This window comes from Lepidothrix coronata, unplaced genomic scaffold (genome assembly GCF_001604755.1).
Source record: "Lepidothrix coronata isolate B3197 unplaced genomic scaffold, Lepidothrix_coronata-1.0 Scaffold192, whole genome shotgun sequence".
NCBI classification, from domain to species: domain Eukaryota; kingdom Metazoa; phylum Chordata; class Aves; order Passeriformes; family Pipridae; genus Lepidothrix; species Lepidothrix coronata.
In genome coordinates, this window is record NW_016690372.1 from 708968 (window position 1) to 724997 (window position 16030).

General features: G+C 45.7%; 1 protein-coding gene across 6 annotated transcripts in view; it reads left to right on the forward strand.

Moving 5' to 3' along the window:
• The first annotated feature begins 200 nt into the window (after window positions 1-200).
• ADCK1 (aarF domain containing kinase 1) overlaps window positions 201-16030 on the forward strand; it is a 79928-nt gene continuing 64098 nt past the window's right edge. The window contains exons 1-5 of one of the 6 annotated variants that reach the window (XM_017831528.1): window positions 214-269; window positions 1931-2048; window positions 3156-3293; window positions 7682-7765; window positions 13103-13345. In XM_017831528.1, coding sequence (XP_017687017.1) covers window positions 3168-3293; window positions 7682-7765; window positions 13103-13345 — 453 coding nt within the window. In that variant the 5' untranslated portion in view covers window positions 214-269; window positions 1931-2048; window positions 3156-3167. Of the gene's footprint in view, window positions 270-731; window positions 877-926; window positions 1011-1930; window positions 2049-3155; window positions 3294-7681; window positions 7766-13102; window positions 13346-16030 lie in introns of those variants that run through there. The other 5 variants (XM_017831529.1, XM_017831530.1, XM_017831531.1 and 2 more) reach the window with 5 other exon arrangements.

Sequence of the window (16030 nt, forward strand, 5' to 3'; positions counted from 1 at the left end):
GTCACAACGCTGCGAGCGGGGCTGTGAGCAGCGCGCTCCCTCGCGGCGGGGCGGAGGCGTGAACGCTGCCCGGGGCCTGGCGCTCCCCCCGCCGCTCCGCCGTGGGCTCGCCCAGGGGCCGCCCCTCGCAGTCTCGCCGCGCCCCCATCTCTCCGAGCGGCCGCGGCCGGACACTACATTTCCCGGCGTGCCGCGCGGGCCGGGCCGTACCGTGTGCGGGGCGGAGGGGGAGCGCCGCGGGGCGCGCGAGTTGAAGTGCCGGCGAGGCGGTAAGTGCCGCTCCGAGCGCCGGCAGAGCGGCCGGAGCGGGGGCGTCCGGGCCCTGCCCGCCCGCGCTGCCGCCTCGGCCCGGTTCGGCTCCTCCGCGGGGCCGGGGGCTCCAGGCCCAGCAGCGATTGCCCCCGCGGGCACGGCCCCGCGGGCAGAGTCCCGGCTGCCGCGGGGCTCGGCAGGGCTGGGGCTGTTGGTGCGAGCGGGAGCGGCGCGGGGCGCGGACGCTGCTCCGGGAGGCCCGGCCCGGCCCGGCCCGGGGCGCCTGAAGGAGAACCGAGAGCAGCCGGCGCTCGTGTCCTTCACGGGCACACCCCGGGCGCGGCGGCGGATGCGGCCTGTGCGGGGCTTTGGGCGGCGGTGGGTGCGGGACCCCGCTGCCCTCGGGGCTGTCGGCGCTCTCCGCCGCTCCCCCGGCCTCGGGACAGGGCACGGACAGGGGCAGGTGGCGGTGGGGTCACCTTCGGGTTCCCGTAGGGAACCGGCACCGTGCCGGCTGCCCCTGGCGGGAATAGAATCCCGGCTGGAAGGCAAGGGAGCCTCACGTGTGCGAAGTTGTGTGAAAGTCAAACGTGCCACCTCATGGAGGTGAAAGAAAAGCTGGAGGTGATCCATCAACGCAGGGCTTAATAACGGGAGGCAGTGACATCCCGAGGCGTGTTTCACAGCTGACAGGGTCCTTAAGATACCCCTAGGGGTGTCGTAATGGCTCATTTACATGGAAGAGGCTCCTCGACACCGTATGCAAAACTGTGAAATACAATTTATTTCTGACAATTTCATTTCTGTACCTTATATTGGAGGGGGTTTAATTATTCCCTTTTTATTGGTACAATGCATTAAGCATGAAAGCAGGAACTTTCTTGCTGAAGGATTCAGCTGCTCTGCCTGTTTATTTGCTACCTAAAGTTCCTATCTTCTGTTTGTGACATACAGCTGGTGGGTATGGCAATAGATGTGATGTCACAAACTGCAAATTATACCTTCAGGTAGAAATAAGATGTAAGAACAGATGGACTTGCATCTTGCTTTCAATAAAATGTTCTTTTAGTAATTGAGAAAGCGAAGGAAAAAATAATGAAAAAGGCGTATTTTGTGTGTTAATAAAATGTCATTGCACCTTTCACTTTTCAAGAAATTAAATTTTACAGAAACGTACAATGAGCAGAAATGGTTTAATTAAAACACATTGCAAAAAGTTATTTTTGAAGGTGATGGAGGATACGAGATATGTCTGTACAAACCAGATTGGTCCTCCAGGAAAAAGCCCCAAAGTTTCTAGAATTCCAGTGAGGCAGGAGAGGAGGGCAGCTTTCTTTTGGGAAGTGTGTGTTCAGTTGGCTGCAGTGAAGGGTCCAGGATTATTTTCTCTTGAGTTTGATCATAGATTCAAAGGAGTCCTGGTCAGTCAGCTACCCATTCTGACAGGGGAAAGAGCTGGGGTGCTGCAGGCAGCTCTGACAGGCACCGACAGAATATATCTCAGCTTTTCTGCCTCACAGAAAAGGCCTTGTAAAGAAATAGAAGGAAATAATAAAGTTTGGCTAAGGTTTGTGTACAGAGGTCTCTTGCGTTATATTATCTTATTTCGCTGATTGTGTTCTTGTGAACTGTTTTTGAAAGACTTGACCTGTGTCACCACATGTTTTTTGGTTACAAGGCTTCCAAGAGAAAAAGCAGAAGCGAGACTGACCCTGTTAAAGCTTCGCAATGAGAAGTAGGAAAGTTTCTCAATCAAGTCTAGGAGTGGGAGGATTAGAGGACTCCATCTTGATGGGGTAAAAGCTCGCACTCTGTCAAGGGTGCTCTTGAGAGCTTGCAGTGTAGATGACCGTGCCTTTTGATTTGTGGTACAAGCAGAAAGAATGGTCAACCATATTTTCTGTCCAATACCACCCATGGGAAAAGAAAAGAAAAACGTACGTAATTTGGTTTTTTTTTTTTTCATGTCTGAATCCTTTAAGGTGACATAAATAATTGTAATATATATGTATATATATATAACATGTAAGAGTTACATGTTTACACTACTTTATGTGCTGCAAACAATGAATGCAGTGATTCAAAGTGCTTAATGTAGGAAATGTGTTCATTCCCCACCCTTGTCTCCCAGGAGAGAAAGTGATTGAGAAGTGTCTCACTTCAGGCCTGTGCTGGGCCTGTGACAGAGCCAGGAATAGGCTGTTAATTCCTGCAGATGTCTGTTGTGCAGGAACTGGCACTTGAATGGGACAGTGATTATGAGAAAACAAGTCTCGCTGGACTGCTCTGATCAAGTCCCCCATGCCCTGCATTACGTGTAACTCTCTGACTGCTGGAGTCACACACAACCTCCCGGCCTCTTCCTACACCCCTTGTCAGCAGTGAGGAGCTTTTAGAACTAGCCTGGCAGAATTTCTAACAAGTTTTGGGTGCTCTTCATGTTGCAAGAGCTCTTTTTAAACCCTGCCTTTTTATATCTTCTGTTATCCCCTTGCAATCTGCTTATGCTGTGGTATTTTCAAAAATTTGCATTGAAGAAGGGGCCTATTGCTAGGATCAGAACTGACTTTTGGTGATCTCATGCTGCCTTCTCTCTGTCCACCTGTTGTTTCTCCTTGAATAGTTTTTGGGACCCTGAACAAATGTTTAGTTGTGGATGCAGGTCTAGCAGGGAGTTACTTCTGGATTTGTGTCCCGTAGACACTGTTGAGTTTGGAATAGCAACGAATGGCTTACCTTCAGTTGCTGGGTGATTGTTTGAGCTCTCGGCTGGGGGCAGTGCTAGCAGTGCGTCATTAGGAAAGGAGCAATTAAAACTTGGATTGTCAGGTCCTTTGGGGCTGTAGGCATCAGATCACTAAGTTCTTATTAGATGTTACAGTTGCTGTTTTGTGTCTCGGCAGGGTTCAGCAGTCATGGCGCGAAGGGCTTTGAAACTTGCCTCATTGACAGCAGCTGCTTCTGGCATCTATATGTATGGAAACAAATTCCTGGATCCTAATGATTTTGGAATTGTTCGTGTGGGCCGAGCCATTGCCACAGTAAGTTTTACCATAGTAATGTGCAGGAAGATTCCTAGATGGGTAAGGGAATTGAAGTTCACAAGAATTTGCGATTTCTTGCATTCCCTCTGCATTTCTAGTTGGCAACTGGCTCTGGAAGTCAGAAGGTCCATAGGGAGCTAGCTCTTCAAGTTCTTGACACGGTGGGGAGAAGAGACATGAAAGCACGTAAGGAATAGAGCTGTTGTTTCCACATTTTGGAAAGAAACAAATGGAGCTACTAGACTGCAGAGAGCTGTCTCTGCTTCCCTGGATAGGTTGGGACCTTCAGAGCAAGGGCTCACTTTGGGCCCACGTCTTCATCAGCAACCTTTCAAGGTCAGTCACCCAGTCACCCATCTCCTGCAACCTTTAACAGTGACTTAGTTCAAACCATCTTCTCTGCATATGCTGCGTTTTAATTTGCAACATTTTGTTTTAGGGATCCTGGTTGTTGTATTGATAAACAATGGTAGCCATTGCCCTATGACCCTTAGTATGAGAGATTTAGAGGGAGAAGGACTGATGTTTTGAGTAAAGTGAGGGTGGGAGATGACATAGTCTTGAGGTTGGAGTGGTTTCCAGATTTGTAAAATAAACGCTATTAAAGTAAATCTGCCTAGCAGATTACTGATATTTCTCAGAAAACCTGGGAATGGAGACTGCCAGCCAAATAGGCTTCTGCCTTCTCCTTGGGGATATTCACTGATGAATCTATGAGCAGCCAGGAACACGGAGAGCAGAGACTCTAGAGGGGGTATCGGTCTCCCTGTACCTCAGTTGCATTATACATCTGTCACTTCAGGCCACAGTCTCCATCATTTACAGACCCCCAGTGGTAAGCAGCTGTCTGTCTGCATTTTCTATGACTTCTGAGCACTTCATTAATGAGTTTTACAGGGATTCAGCTCCTGAGGGCAGATGCAATAAGAAACAAGCTCTGTGGGTTGGCTCAGGTACCATGTGCATGCAGCATCATGAACTGTTGTGAAAAATGAATGTTTATTTTGAAAGGGTGAAGGCAGAAATACAAACTGTAATCTTTCCTTCTTACCTAATATGTGCTAAGCTTTGTGCTCTGTCCCTAACCATAAGGCAGCACTGCCAGGTAACAGGGAGCAGCTCTTTCCCTTTTAAAGTGCAGAAAATTGAGGCATGGAGAGGGAATACAGTTTACTGTGGCTGAAGGAGAATCTGCTGTTCAGGCTTTTCAGCTCTCCAGTCTGCCCTTGAGTTCTACCTGCTTGACGAGTGTTTCTCAGTCTTTCTGAAGCCACTGTTTTGTGGCAATCTTTTGTTTAAGACAAAAATAAGTGAGAAGTATGCAGTGATGAAGCTATGCAGTTGGTCTGTGTTTTGAGTGATGGTGAGAGATTACTTTCCTGGTGAATAAAAAGTAGGGGAAAGGAGATATTCTTTGCTTTAGATGCTGGCAAATCTACAGACATGCTTGACTTTCGTGTTCTCTGCCTTCAGGGAAACCACAAGTCACTGGCTGTAAAGCGCTTCACTGGCCCTGCTTTTGAGTGCATTAGAGGGTTCTGCACCCATAGCTGTGAGCAGTGACCCCAAAAAAACAAGTTACTAGTGCTCAGGCTTCTGCAGGTGATGGCAGCATGAGTTTAAATCTGTGTCTGTGTACTTTTCAAACAAGAACGTTCTGTCTCTCTTTGAATTCTGTGTTTCCTCTGGTGTACACGACTGCATATGGTTGGGTTGTTTCTGAAAGATTCTTTAGTCCTGCTGTGCCAGTGACCTCTGCCTTCCCAGCTTGGGGCCTGCTCCTTGTTGGACAGTCAGAGGTCAGCTGTCGTCTGAGCACAGGCAGCCTGACCTACTGTCCTTCCTAAACCATGGACCAGGGGAAGCCAGTAGAGCAGACATGTTTACTACTAAGAAGCTCAGCTTAGGGCCTGCTGGTTTTTTAAATTAAAGATAAGACTCGGTAGCAAACAAGTGATTTTGGTTATTGGATATTGGGGGCATCTACATGGACCTAAAGTATCTGTCCTTCAGTCCAGACCTGTGCAGGCCTCTTACTTGGATGCTTTATTTAGTCATTGGACCATAGCCAGGCAAAAGCAGATTGTAATGAAGAGACTGTGATTCTTAAGAGCTAATAAGTTCAGTAGCAGCAGACACAAAAATTTAAAACCAGCTATGGAATGGCAAAGAAAACAAAACAAAAGAGAAGCCATGAGAACACACGAGGATTAAGAAGCTTGACCTGTAACTATGAGACTCCAGACAGATTTCATCTGAGTTTGATTAGAAAGATTTCAGTTGGCTTGTATTTTAAGTATGCTGGTTCAGTAGTTCTTTGCAGACTCCATAAGAAACTTGATGAAGCTCATAGCAGAAAATTTCTTTTTAAGCCTCAGTTTACAGAACTGGCTCTTGGTTATGTATGGATAGACAGCTATTCAGAGGGAACCATGACTTGGTAAGATCTGAGGATAGGTTTAGAAGCAGTGGAAGCATATGGTGTAGAATTCATTGATACAAAGCGAAGCCCAAGTCTTTGGGACATTTGACACTGGACAGGATACAAGATAATTAATCTGGCATTTGTAAAGAGAGGGTCTGGTTGACTTTGTAGGTCTTTTTGTATCTCCAAGCCTCAGTCTCACACTGTAATGTTAATGACAGCACTCATTGTGGATGAGAGTGAAGTTCATGGTGTGGGCAGCATCATGCTGCAGAGAGTTTCTATATTCTGGTGAAATTAGAAACCTGGCAGAGCTGTTGTGCATTTGCCATATTCCTTTGAGAGCATCCCAGTTGTTTTGGTTATGTGGAAGGAACATTCTGTGCAGTAACTGGAATACATCTTAGGCACTGGCAGGGATTTGGCAATGTCAGAGTTGCCTATCATCAGGATCATCATAATATTAATTTAGTGTTTAAGATTATGATGTAATTAGCAACCGTTTAATTAATTCCCTCTTCCTCTGTAATACAGGCCAATCTGTTAGCTGATTCTTTTCAAGTTGGAGGTGATAATTACCCTCGTGGACCAGAGATAAAATAAGAACCAACTCAAGTCTTCATGCAAGGCTGATTTGAACCTCCCTCCACTTCAAAGTTTTCTTTGAGGTTGTGAAGATACTTTGAAAAATTTTTCTTCTGAATGGTCTCTATGTAGCTGTACAGCTCCTGAGTTCACCAGGGGCAAGACAGCCTGAAAAACCAGGAAAAAAAATTGCTGTGCTCAGTTTACAATTTGGAAAACAGGAAACATGAGAAACCTAACCTCCGCAAGAAAGGAGTGTGTTTTTAACTGATTCCCAGCTTAGTCCCCTCTTGGATGCTTTTCTGAGTTTTTGAGTGTTTCCCTATTATCAGTTCCACTGGCTTTGTCTCAAAGCAAGTTTGATTCCCTTGCCTCCCTGGTTTTCATGATACATCAACTGTACTTTATGCCCTTCCTGGGCATGTTTTTGATGAAAGGTGGGGCTAGTATCCTGTTCCAGAATGGGATGCTACCCTTTCAGCCAGGAGATTTTAGGAAAAATGGCTTTTGATGGAAGTTACGCAAGTGGTTCTTCATGGCAAGGATCTTGAAGTTCAAATGGCAGGTTAGTGGACAGGCTCCTTCAGGTGTACATTCCTTTCTCTCCCTCCAAACACGACCTGTATGCTTCACTTCCATTCACGGGTGTTTTGACTATGGAGAGAGGAACCTTAGTCATAGGAATTGTGGAATACCCTAGATGTGTTTTCAGAAATCATTGAGGCGCTTAGGAATCTAATTTCATTGTCTGTGGCTGTGTCTAGCTAACAAGCTTTAGCTGGATACTCATATGGTGGTTTTGTAATTGGATATCTGACCCTTTGGCCCTGTGGTCCTCTGTGCAGTTGAATAACCCCAAAAGTACTGCTGCTTGTGCTGAACTGTGAGCTTGTCTTCAGTCATTCTGTTCCTTGCTGAGGCATCTACCCAGAGTGAGGTGGTTAGGCTGGTTGGAGGTGTGAAGATGCAGTGTGGGATAACTGATGGGGCACAAACAGGGTCTGCATGGCCTCTGTTACTAGCAGCAGACCTTATTGTGGAAGCCCCGGATGGCTGACTGAGAATGGAGTCTGCTGTGCAAGATGCTGTGCAGAGATTAGGAGAATGCTTTGAGCTCCTCGAATAGAAGATAGTATAGGAGTGCCAAGGGTTGCTTATTTTTAATAGCTACATATCAGTGAGGCTCCTGCACCATTTTTTATAAACATTAATTGAAATTGAAATATTTTCATTTAATTTAATAATGAGTCTGTTACCATAGGCTTCACTGTGGAGCCTAAACTTTGAAGCCTAAGCTACATACATTCTCCTTAACAGATGTCTTACTGTTTTGATAGCTGCAGAGCTTGCTCAACATTTTTGGTTTCATTTGCAGACGGCAGTTATCACCTATGACTACCTCACCTCTCTTCGAAGTGTCCCATATGGAACAGAGGAGTATGAATTCCTCAAATCACAGGTAGGTAATAGCACTGAACTGTGTTCCTTGGAAACTGCAAGGCACAGGTGTGTTGCCAAAGCCATTGCTGTAAAGCTGTCAGCTTAATAATTCAATATGCTTTCTACCAAATTGTTAACAGCAACATTAGATAACAGCTCCATATTAGATAAGCTTCTTGCAGGACCTGCATTGCCAATGCTGAAGGCCCCTTAGCAAAAGTAGCCCCATGCAACCAGTGCTCACTTATGTCCAGTAGAGATTCAAGTACTTGGTGTGTGGGGTAAGATGCACTTGGACTCTTCCACTGGTTCGGTGCTGCCCAGACTGGTTATGTGGAGGTCAGTGCTGAGAGTGGCCTGGCAGTGCTTTCTTATCCTGCTTATTGCTTGGTAGTGGCCATAACATGAAAGCTGAGGGATTTAAGTAGGAGGTGTGTGTTGAAAGGGAAATAATAGGGATCAATCAGACTTGCAGATCTCTAAGGAAATGAGAATTGTGTGAAGAAGTGTACATCTCAGTGAAAAACACATTGTTGTGTTTTGATATCAGTAATTAACATTAGAAAATAACATTCTAATGTAATTAACATTAGAAAAAACATTTCTAGTGAGAAGGAAGATAAGCACCCTTGTTGCTCTTCTCAAGTCTTGTGCTGCACCTTTATTCCAGCTTACAGCCCTCTAGTACCTTGAGCTGTGAATGACACCTAGTTTTAGCTGAGTGCATGTGGTGTATGTAGCCAGGGTTTCTCTGCTATTCCAGCTTCAGGCCTCCTTGGAGTGGGAAATATGGCTTATGCCAAATTAGGCCAGTCTGCATAGTATGTTTAAATTAAGGTCTTTAACCTCATTTTTCTTATTAATGTGTGTAGGATTTAGGCCACTGATGTGGTCATAATGCATGGAGTGGTGCTCTCCAGGGATTCTCAGATTGGAGGGACTGTAAAGCTGGAAACAGTGTTGGGTAAAGTAGAAATCAGTGACATTGGTCTCCAGTATGGTTTAGTATTCCTCTGGCAGAAAATCCACATCATCTGTATGGTCTTAGTGTATATGGAATAGTTTGCAGAATGGTTCCTTGAGCTTGTTCTCATCCTCTCCTCCCTGAAGATGCTAAGCTGTTCTGCTGTAGCTCCCCATCCCAGCTGAGAGGCACTGATGCCCTGGAATAAAATGGAGATAGATGTTTGGGAGTCTGGAGCTTCACTGTTCCTCTGCCCATGTCTCTGCCCCTGTTCCTTTGAAATCTGGTTTGCAGAAGGGCTGCTTGTAGCTTTCTTAAGTGATACCCAAGTTATGGAGTTATCAGTGCTGTGGACAGCTTATCGTTTGGCAGAGTTTGCAGCAGCCATTGCAAACTCCTGACCTTTTGCTGTGTCTCCCCGTAGCTTCGTTAACGTCTGTCATGCAGGTTTTGATGGTTCGTCAGTCTGTGCCCCAGGCAGCCAGAAAGGGCCCTGTTTCCTGGCGCTGCACAGCGCTGCACCCTCCCTGTTGGCAGCCAACACTAGCTGAGTCAGCCCCTGTGTGTGGCAGAGCCAGCGGCAAGCACAGCATGCCAGCATGGCACAGGACTGTGTGGCATGGCCAGCACTAGCCTATGGCTGCATGAAGGGGCATGACCTGGGAGATAAGAGGAAGTAGGCACAGACATAGCACGAGTTAGTAAAACTTGTTGGCCAGTGGAGGCCTGTCCTGCTGTTGGCAGGTGTTATGGAGTGCCACCACTGAGCCTGGCAGTGACAGCACTTCTGGGTTCCTCAGCAACATCCCTGTAGAGCTTGTACTAGTGAAGCATCAGTTTGTCATGGGAGATTTTTTTGGGCCTGGACAATTGCACACCAAACCCTTTATCTCAGTGCAGTTCTAAGTGAATGGCAACCACATCTTTACCATCTTGCAGCTCTTTTAACTCTCTGTGGGAGTTTGTGGTCTTGTACTAGCTCAGAATCACTTTTAAGAAGTTGCCCCATTGGAATTGTTACTAAAGATTACTAACTGGATGGGGCCAAGAAGATGTGAATTCCCTTCCCAAGTAAGTGTTGTGTATTAAGGAAACTTATCCAGATGTTGCTTCTACTAACTTCTGCCCTGGATAGTTCTCTGTTGCTGTCAGCCATTCATCATACTCTCTTTGCTTTCTGTCCTTCCAGTGGGGCCAGTTTAACGTCCTCTTCATAAACTGAGAGTTTGGAATTTTCTTTTCAGCATGTGTATGAATTGGCTACTGATTTCCAGAATCAGTTTTGGTGCTGTGCTAGAAGAGAGATTCTGTGAGGCAGGGTGTGTGTGTGTGTGTGTGATAGGGTGGCCAGGGACTGCAGATAGTGCCAAAAGGTCTGAATGCGGCTGCTGTGCCTCTGTCTCTGGTGAGGCGATGAAGCTCCATATGTGTCTGAGATGGGAGTTTGCAGCTGGGAGTGGCAAAACACTTTTTTTCTGTGGATCTCCTCCTGGTACTCAGTAGGTACTGCTGGGTGCTGCTCCAGTGCAAATAATGCTTAACTTGCTCTCCATGGATTCCCAGCAAGCCATTAAATTGGAGTCTGTAAATTACCCATGGCCTCAGATGAGAGACGGGAAGCTTCAATGGCAGCACCAGTCTCTCAACCTATTGGGGCCAAACAGGGACATAGTCATTAGGAAGCAATTAAATGCAAAACAGATTAAGAAGAAAATGGGTTCCCCATGGACTTTTAGCCAGGTTTCTGATTAGCTCCAAGGAATTATCTTCAATCTTACTATATCTTTCTGTCCCTCATGGACCACATTCGATGCTTATAGTCTCAGCCCCTCAGTTCTCAGCACTTTTTTATGGCCAGCAGATTGGGGGTGTTTTACTGTTTACCATAAGGCAGGGAGCAGTTGATGGGAATTCACCATGTGTCCTGAGGTTGATTCTCCTGTCAACCAGGAGATAAAAGAATCCAGTTAGCTGATGGCACTCACAGCCTTTCCTCAGCAACTGCCAAGAGAAAAAAATGTCTTCTCTTTTCCATTCCTGTCTGTTGCAGGAATGAATGTGCTTAAGTGCTCAGGCTTTATGTCCTTCCCAGTGGTTGCTTCATCTCACCACTGGTGGCTGGACCACATAGGAAACTTGATCTTTCTCCTAAGTTAAAGATCCTTCCTGGGGTATGTGCCCTTTTCCTGCATATGATGATAATGCCAGTGTACTGATGTCAAGGCCAGTGGTAGCTGTGGTTGGCCCCAAGACATCTTATGTCTGTAGGTCTAGTGTCAGGAGCATTAGGAGAGATATGAACTTTCTTCAGTTCATGTCTGTTTCATTAAATGATTCTGGACATCTTTGCCACATGTAAGCTTGGGCATTTCTTTTAATTTCTGCCCCTGCTTGCACTGAGTCAGAGGAGAAAGGAGGGCAGCCTGCTCCATGCCATTTCCTTAACTATTGCTTTCTCAGCAAATGATTTTGTTTTGTAGAAGGCTACATTTCTCAGATGTTCTTCTGTGTCCTTGAGTGTTGGCTTTTCTGAGTGTTTGTCTACCCAGTCTCAAGTCAGGCTACCTTGTGACACTTCCAGCATGCCTCTCATCGTAGCATCTGGATGTCTTGGCTGACGCCTCCTACATTGCTGGCATCAATTTCTGTTGATTCTGCTATCAGTCAGGAGGTGTGTCACAATGTGCAGTTTGCTTAAGGGATTCTGAGTTGTTGTCAATGTAGTAACAGGATTGCAATGAGTCAGTTGTCTTGCAGATTTTGGCACAAGTGGCCACAGTTGAAAATCTTGAGCAGGGCATTTTTGTGTCATTTTCTTCTGTAAGACAAAAGGTTACTGCTTTGAGTGTGGATACAGGTGGGGTTTTTTTTAATGGAGAGAAGATAGCAAGGAGAAAAAGGATCTGTGATCAAAGTGTCTCATGAGACAGTGGGAATCCATTCTTGAATTAACTGTTGGCTACAGAATTGCTTTGTCAGGGAAAAGCCATTTGGGGAAGTTAATTAAATATCCTCCTTTCGAGAGCAGAATGAGGATGTTCTCCTCATTCAAACTTAAGGTTATCAGGCTGTCAGTACCTGGGCAAATATTTGGAAAGCATGACCTTCTGCCATCATTATACAGATACAATTTCTTGTTCCTTGGAGGCTATTCCTGGCATTTGTTATGTTTTCTTCTCACAGTGGAGTGGGTGTTTTGAGAATGAGTTTTGTCTCACAGTGAAGTTGCCCAAGTGATGGATCCTGGAAAGAACAGAAGTGGGTTACATGTGTGTGTTTTTCAAAAATAATCTACAGTTTCTGAATAGTTCAAACCAATGAAATAGCCTGTGTCTTTGGACTTCCCTCATGATTCAGTAACACCGTGTGCCTTAAATAGTAAGTGATGTCCTAAAATAGTTTCTTCCTGATGGAGGTGGACTGCATCTGCAGAGAGAAGTCGCCAGGAACTCTCCATGGCGTTCCTTCAAAAAGGCAGCTTTGAATGGGGACTGTGGGCTATTCTACACCACAGCCAGTGTGTGCAGTGGTGGCTCTCATTGCTTGTTTCAGCTGGTGGTGAACCGAGGTGAGAAGCAAATAGACTTCCCTATGAGACATGGAATAACCATTAGGTGGCAGTGACTTTCTGTCACCAAACTAAATGGAACCAGTAATAGAGAGGTGAAGAGCTTCAGAGCCCATCCACAGTCCCTGAGCTGATCATGTTTGGTTGCCCTATTATGTGCTCCCCAGGATGTCTCTTCATCTAAAAGGCATGGTCAACACTAATGCCGTCTAAAAAAGCTACTAGCAGGGCCAGCTGGTGGCTTGATTACTCTACATTTTGAGCACTGCTGTCTAGCAAACTTCCTGCCAACACATAAAGCACAAAAGCTTTGCACTGAAAACACATAACAAGCTGTAAAATAAGTCTTATAATTATATGACACTTCCTTTTCCTCCTTGTGCTTTCTAGAGTGGTGTCAGCTGAACGCTCTGGCCACAGCATCACTAAGTTTTAATTTTGTAGCATTAGGAAGGTCCTTTTTTTTCTGGGATGTGTGCTATGAAACAAGATGTTCTTCAGTCATCTGCAGTGATTTATTCAGAGAAATGGGCCATCTACTGTGACATTTTTGGAGGAGGAAGAAGGAGAGAAGTGAGGGAAAAGAGGCAGTGCCTCATTTATTGTACCTTTTTTCCTGGCTGTGCACTCTTGTCCCTGAAGTGCTTTGCTCCAGGAGCATGAGTGTGAGTTGACAGGCACACCGCATGGCTGAGCTGCCTCCCTCAGCTCCCCAGCAGGAGTGACACTGTGTGCCTTGGGAGCTTTTAGCCATCTCTCCTCCAGGTGGGGCTATCCCTTTTTATTTGAATCCCCGAGGACCTCATCACTTTGCTTCCTTACAGCTACCGAAGAGGTACACAGTAGCCAGAGGAGTATCTGAAGAGTATCCCACCCGGTGCAGTGAGGAAACCATTAGGAAGCCCTTGAAGAATGCAGTGCTGCAAGGAATTTGCATCATAAGAAACATTATAAAAGGACAAATGGGAAGTGGAGAAATAATCATGTTTTATTTAATGTTTGGATGTCGCCTTGAGTCCCAATGTGAAATGAACAAAAACGATTACTCAGCAGTACAAAGTGAAGAGGTATGGCAAGAGATGGTATCTTCTCTGAAGAGCTCATGTTTGATTTGCCTAGATTTCCACCCTAGATGTGAGCAGTGCCAATGGATGCAAACACAGGATTTCTCAGAGGCTTGAAGGTCTGTGTAAAGAGGGAAGGAAACAAAAAGCAGAAATTGCTTAGGATGCCACTGTGACTTAAGGCTGATCCCACTGACTTTGGATGAGGCCCTAATTCGGGATATTTTCTTATTAAGGACTGTGTAGCCTTGAACTACTGGCCAGTTCATATGGTTGTTGGGGGCCACCTGTAAAATCAGTAGAGCTGACAGGTAGTCAGTACTTTAACCTGTTTTAAGAACAGGAAGACCCCTGGTTTGAGAATAGAAATGATCTTATCTGAGACTAGGAAAAATAGATACCTGAAAATTTCTTTTAGGGATAGAGACATATCAGTACTTGCAATGTCAAACTGGACTTCTCAAGTGTTGTTTTATTTGCCCTTTGAGTCCTTAATAAGATCCATATTGTGGATTCTGTTCCCTTTCCTAAGGTTGTTGTAGTCAGCTTGCGATGAAACACCATCTTGAAGGACCCAAAATTAGGAGTACAGAGATGTAAAACCAGGAGTGAAGAGAGTAGTGTGGTGTGCAAAAGATATTTCATGTATCAGGCCAGGTGGGAACTTCAGAGCAGGACTGAATGCTGTAGATTTACTCTGCTAAACCAGTGACCTTATCAAATTCTCCCCAAAGTATATCTGATAAAAGGATGTGCTGGAGGGTAGCTCAAATTATCTTACCTGTCAAGCCAGTGTCTTCATTTAGTCAGTTAAGTCAGTGGTGAGGGAGTTGCTGTGATGGGTGGTGTCTTGCAAACACTCCTCTGGACTTGGCAATGTGGGAAGTGTCTTAGTGAGTTCCAGGCAAACTCTTTTACATATGTGGGGGCTACCCTGTTTACATACTTGAGGGAAAGGTGTCTCTGAATGGAACTCCGCTGTATTCTTCCATCTGGTGCCTCAGAACCAGGCAGGCTGAGGAAGCCCTGGGGACTAGGTTCCTCTTGAGCTGGGGCAGTTGCTGATTTAGTCTAGGAACAACCAAAAAGTAATGTTCAGTACTAGGTTTTAAAGCTAGCCCTTGCTTTATTTACTAGGGTGTTCAGGTGTCCTGCCCAGAAATCTCCATTTCTGTGCATCTGGACAGACACATCTGTGCCTGTAGACATGTGCCACTGTGTTCGGGTAGGAATACTTCTGGTAAAGTAGCCACCTCTGAGACAGAGTCAAAGGTTCAAAGATGGCTTTAGAAGAGTCAGTCCAAGATAGTAATCACATTCACTGCTAGACTAGTTAAATCTGTTTTTGGTCCCATACAACTGGCTTGAGGGGTCTTTATTTTTCTTGTTTTTTTGCTTACTTGTATCTTTTTTGGCTTGAGAGCTCTGTTTTGGTGGCTGCACATTGTGCTGATGGTGCACCATTCAGAGCAGCTTGCTGCTCCTTCCTCTGCAGCAGCATCATCTTGGCAGGCCTGACACCAGTAACAACTTGTTTTTGTCAGTGTACTGAGTCGATGTGACGTGGGAGGGGCCCACAGTGAGCAGATAAACATAGTGACAAGGGTGGTCTTTATACACCCTCCACTCTGTTCCTAGCTCCACTTTAACAATGAATCTGCATGTGAGCCTGCACATATATGTACCTACCCAGTGTTTTATGAAATGCCTCCTGCCAAGCCTGGATGCATTTACTATCTTGCTAGTTTTGCTGAATTTAGAGGTAAATTCACTGAAAAGGTCACTAACGGAATTGCTTTTCAGAAAAAACCCATCTCCTAAAATGTCTTTACGGCCCCTGCAGTCTCTGTTTGAAAATGTACTCATTTTGAGTAGCCTGTGAACTCTGTTACTGTGCAGCCTGTTTGTTATTGTAGGGTTCCTCTGAACACAAGTTGTTTATTACAGAATTGCTGAAGGGCAGCAGGCTTTATTTATCATAGGACTGTTGTGTGAAGAGAAGTAGGGAAGATATGCTTTCCTCCCTTGGGCCCTTTCCTTTGCATTCACAGTCAGGCAACACAGCTGGGCATTTCCAGAGCCCAGCAGGAGCTGTTTAATCTCTGCAGTGCTCTGGTATCACCTGTTCTGTCTCTCCTCTTCCTCTCCAGGACAACTTCCCTGCTTCTATTTCTTGCAGCAAGCTGAGGTTTTGCTGTGGCAATCTGAATTGGGAGTTATTCCCTGCCAATATACAGAGTGGTGATCCTTGACAGGACAATGTTATTAAATTGAAATGATGGCTCTTGAGTGATGGGGAGTGAGGAAACAGCAAGGCCATTACCTAGAACCTCGCTTTCCTCACCCTGAGCAGGTGCTTGTCTGGGGCTATGTGCTTGAAGATGAGGTGGCTGCAACTTCATGCATGTAAGGGGCTCCCAGAAGCTGGTACCGCTTGTCTCCCTGACTGGCAAGGTTAGATCCGCTGCAACTTTCCTTGACTTCCACTCTACCCTAAGGCTGCAGGCTAGGGACTGAATCTGTATCAGGAGTGAGGATGATGTTTAATTCTTTTAAACCTGTGTTTTGATTTTAGGGTAGCGAGTGCTTGGTAATGTGGCTGAGGACTGAGCAAAATAGATGCAGAAGCAGCTTCATGTGTGCATCTCTCCTGGTGTATCCCCATCTGAACTCACACAGTTTCCCACA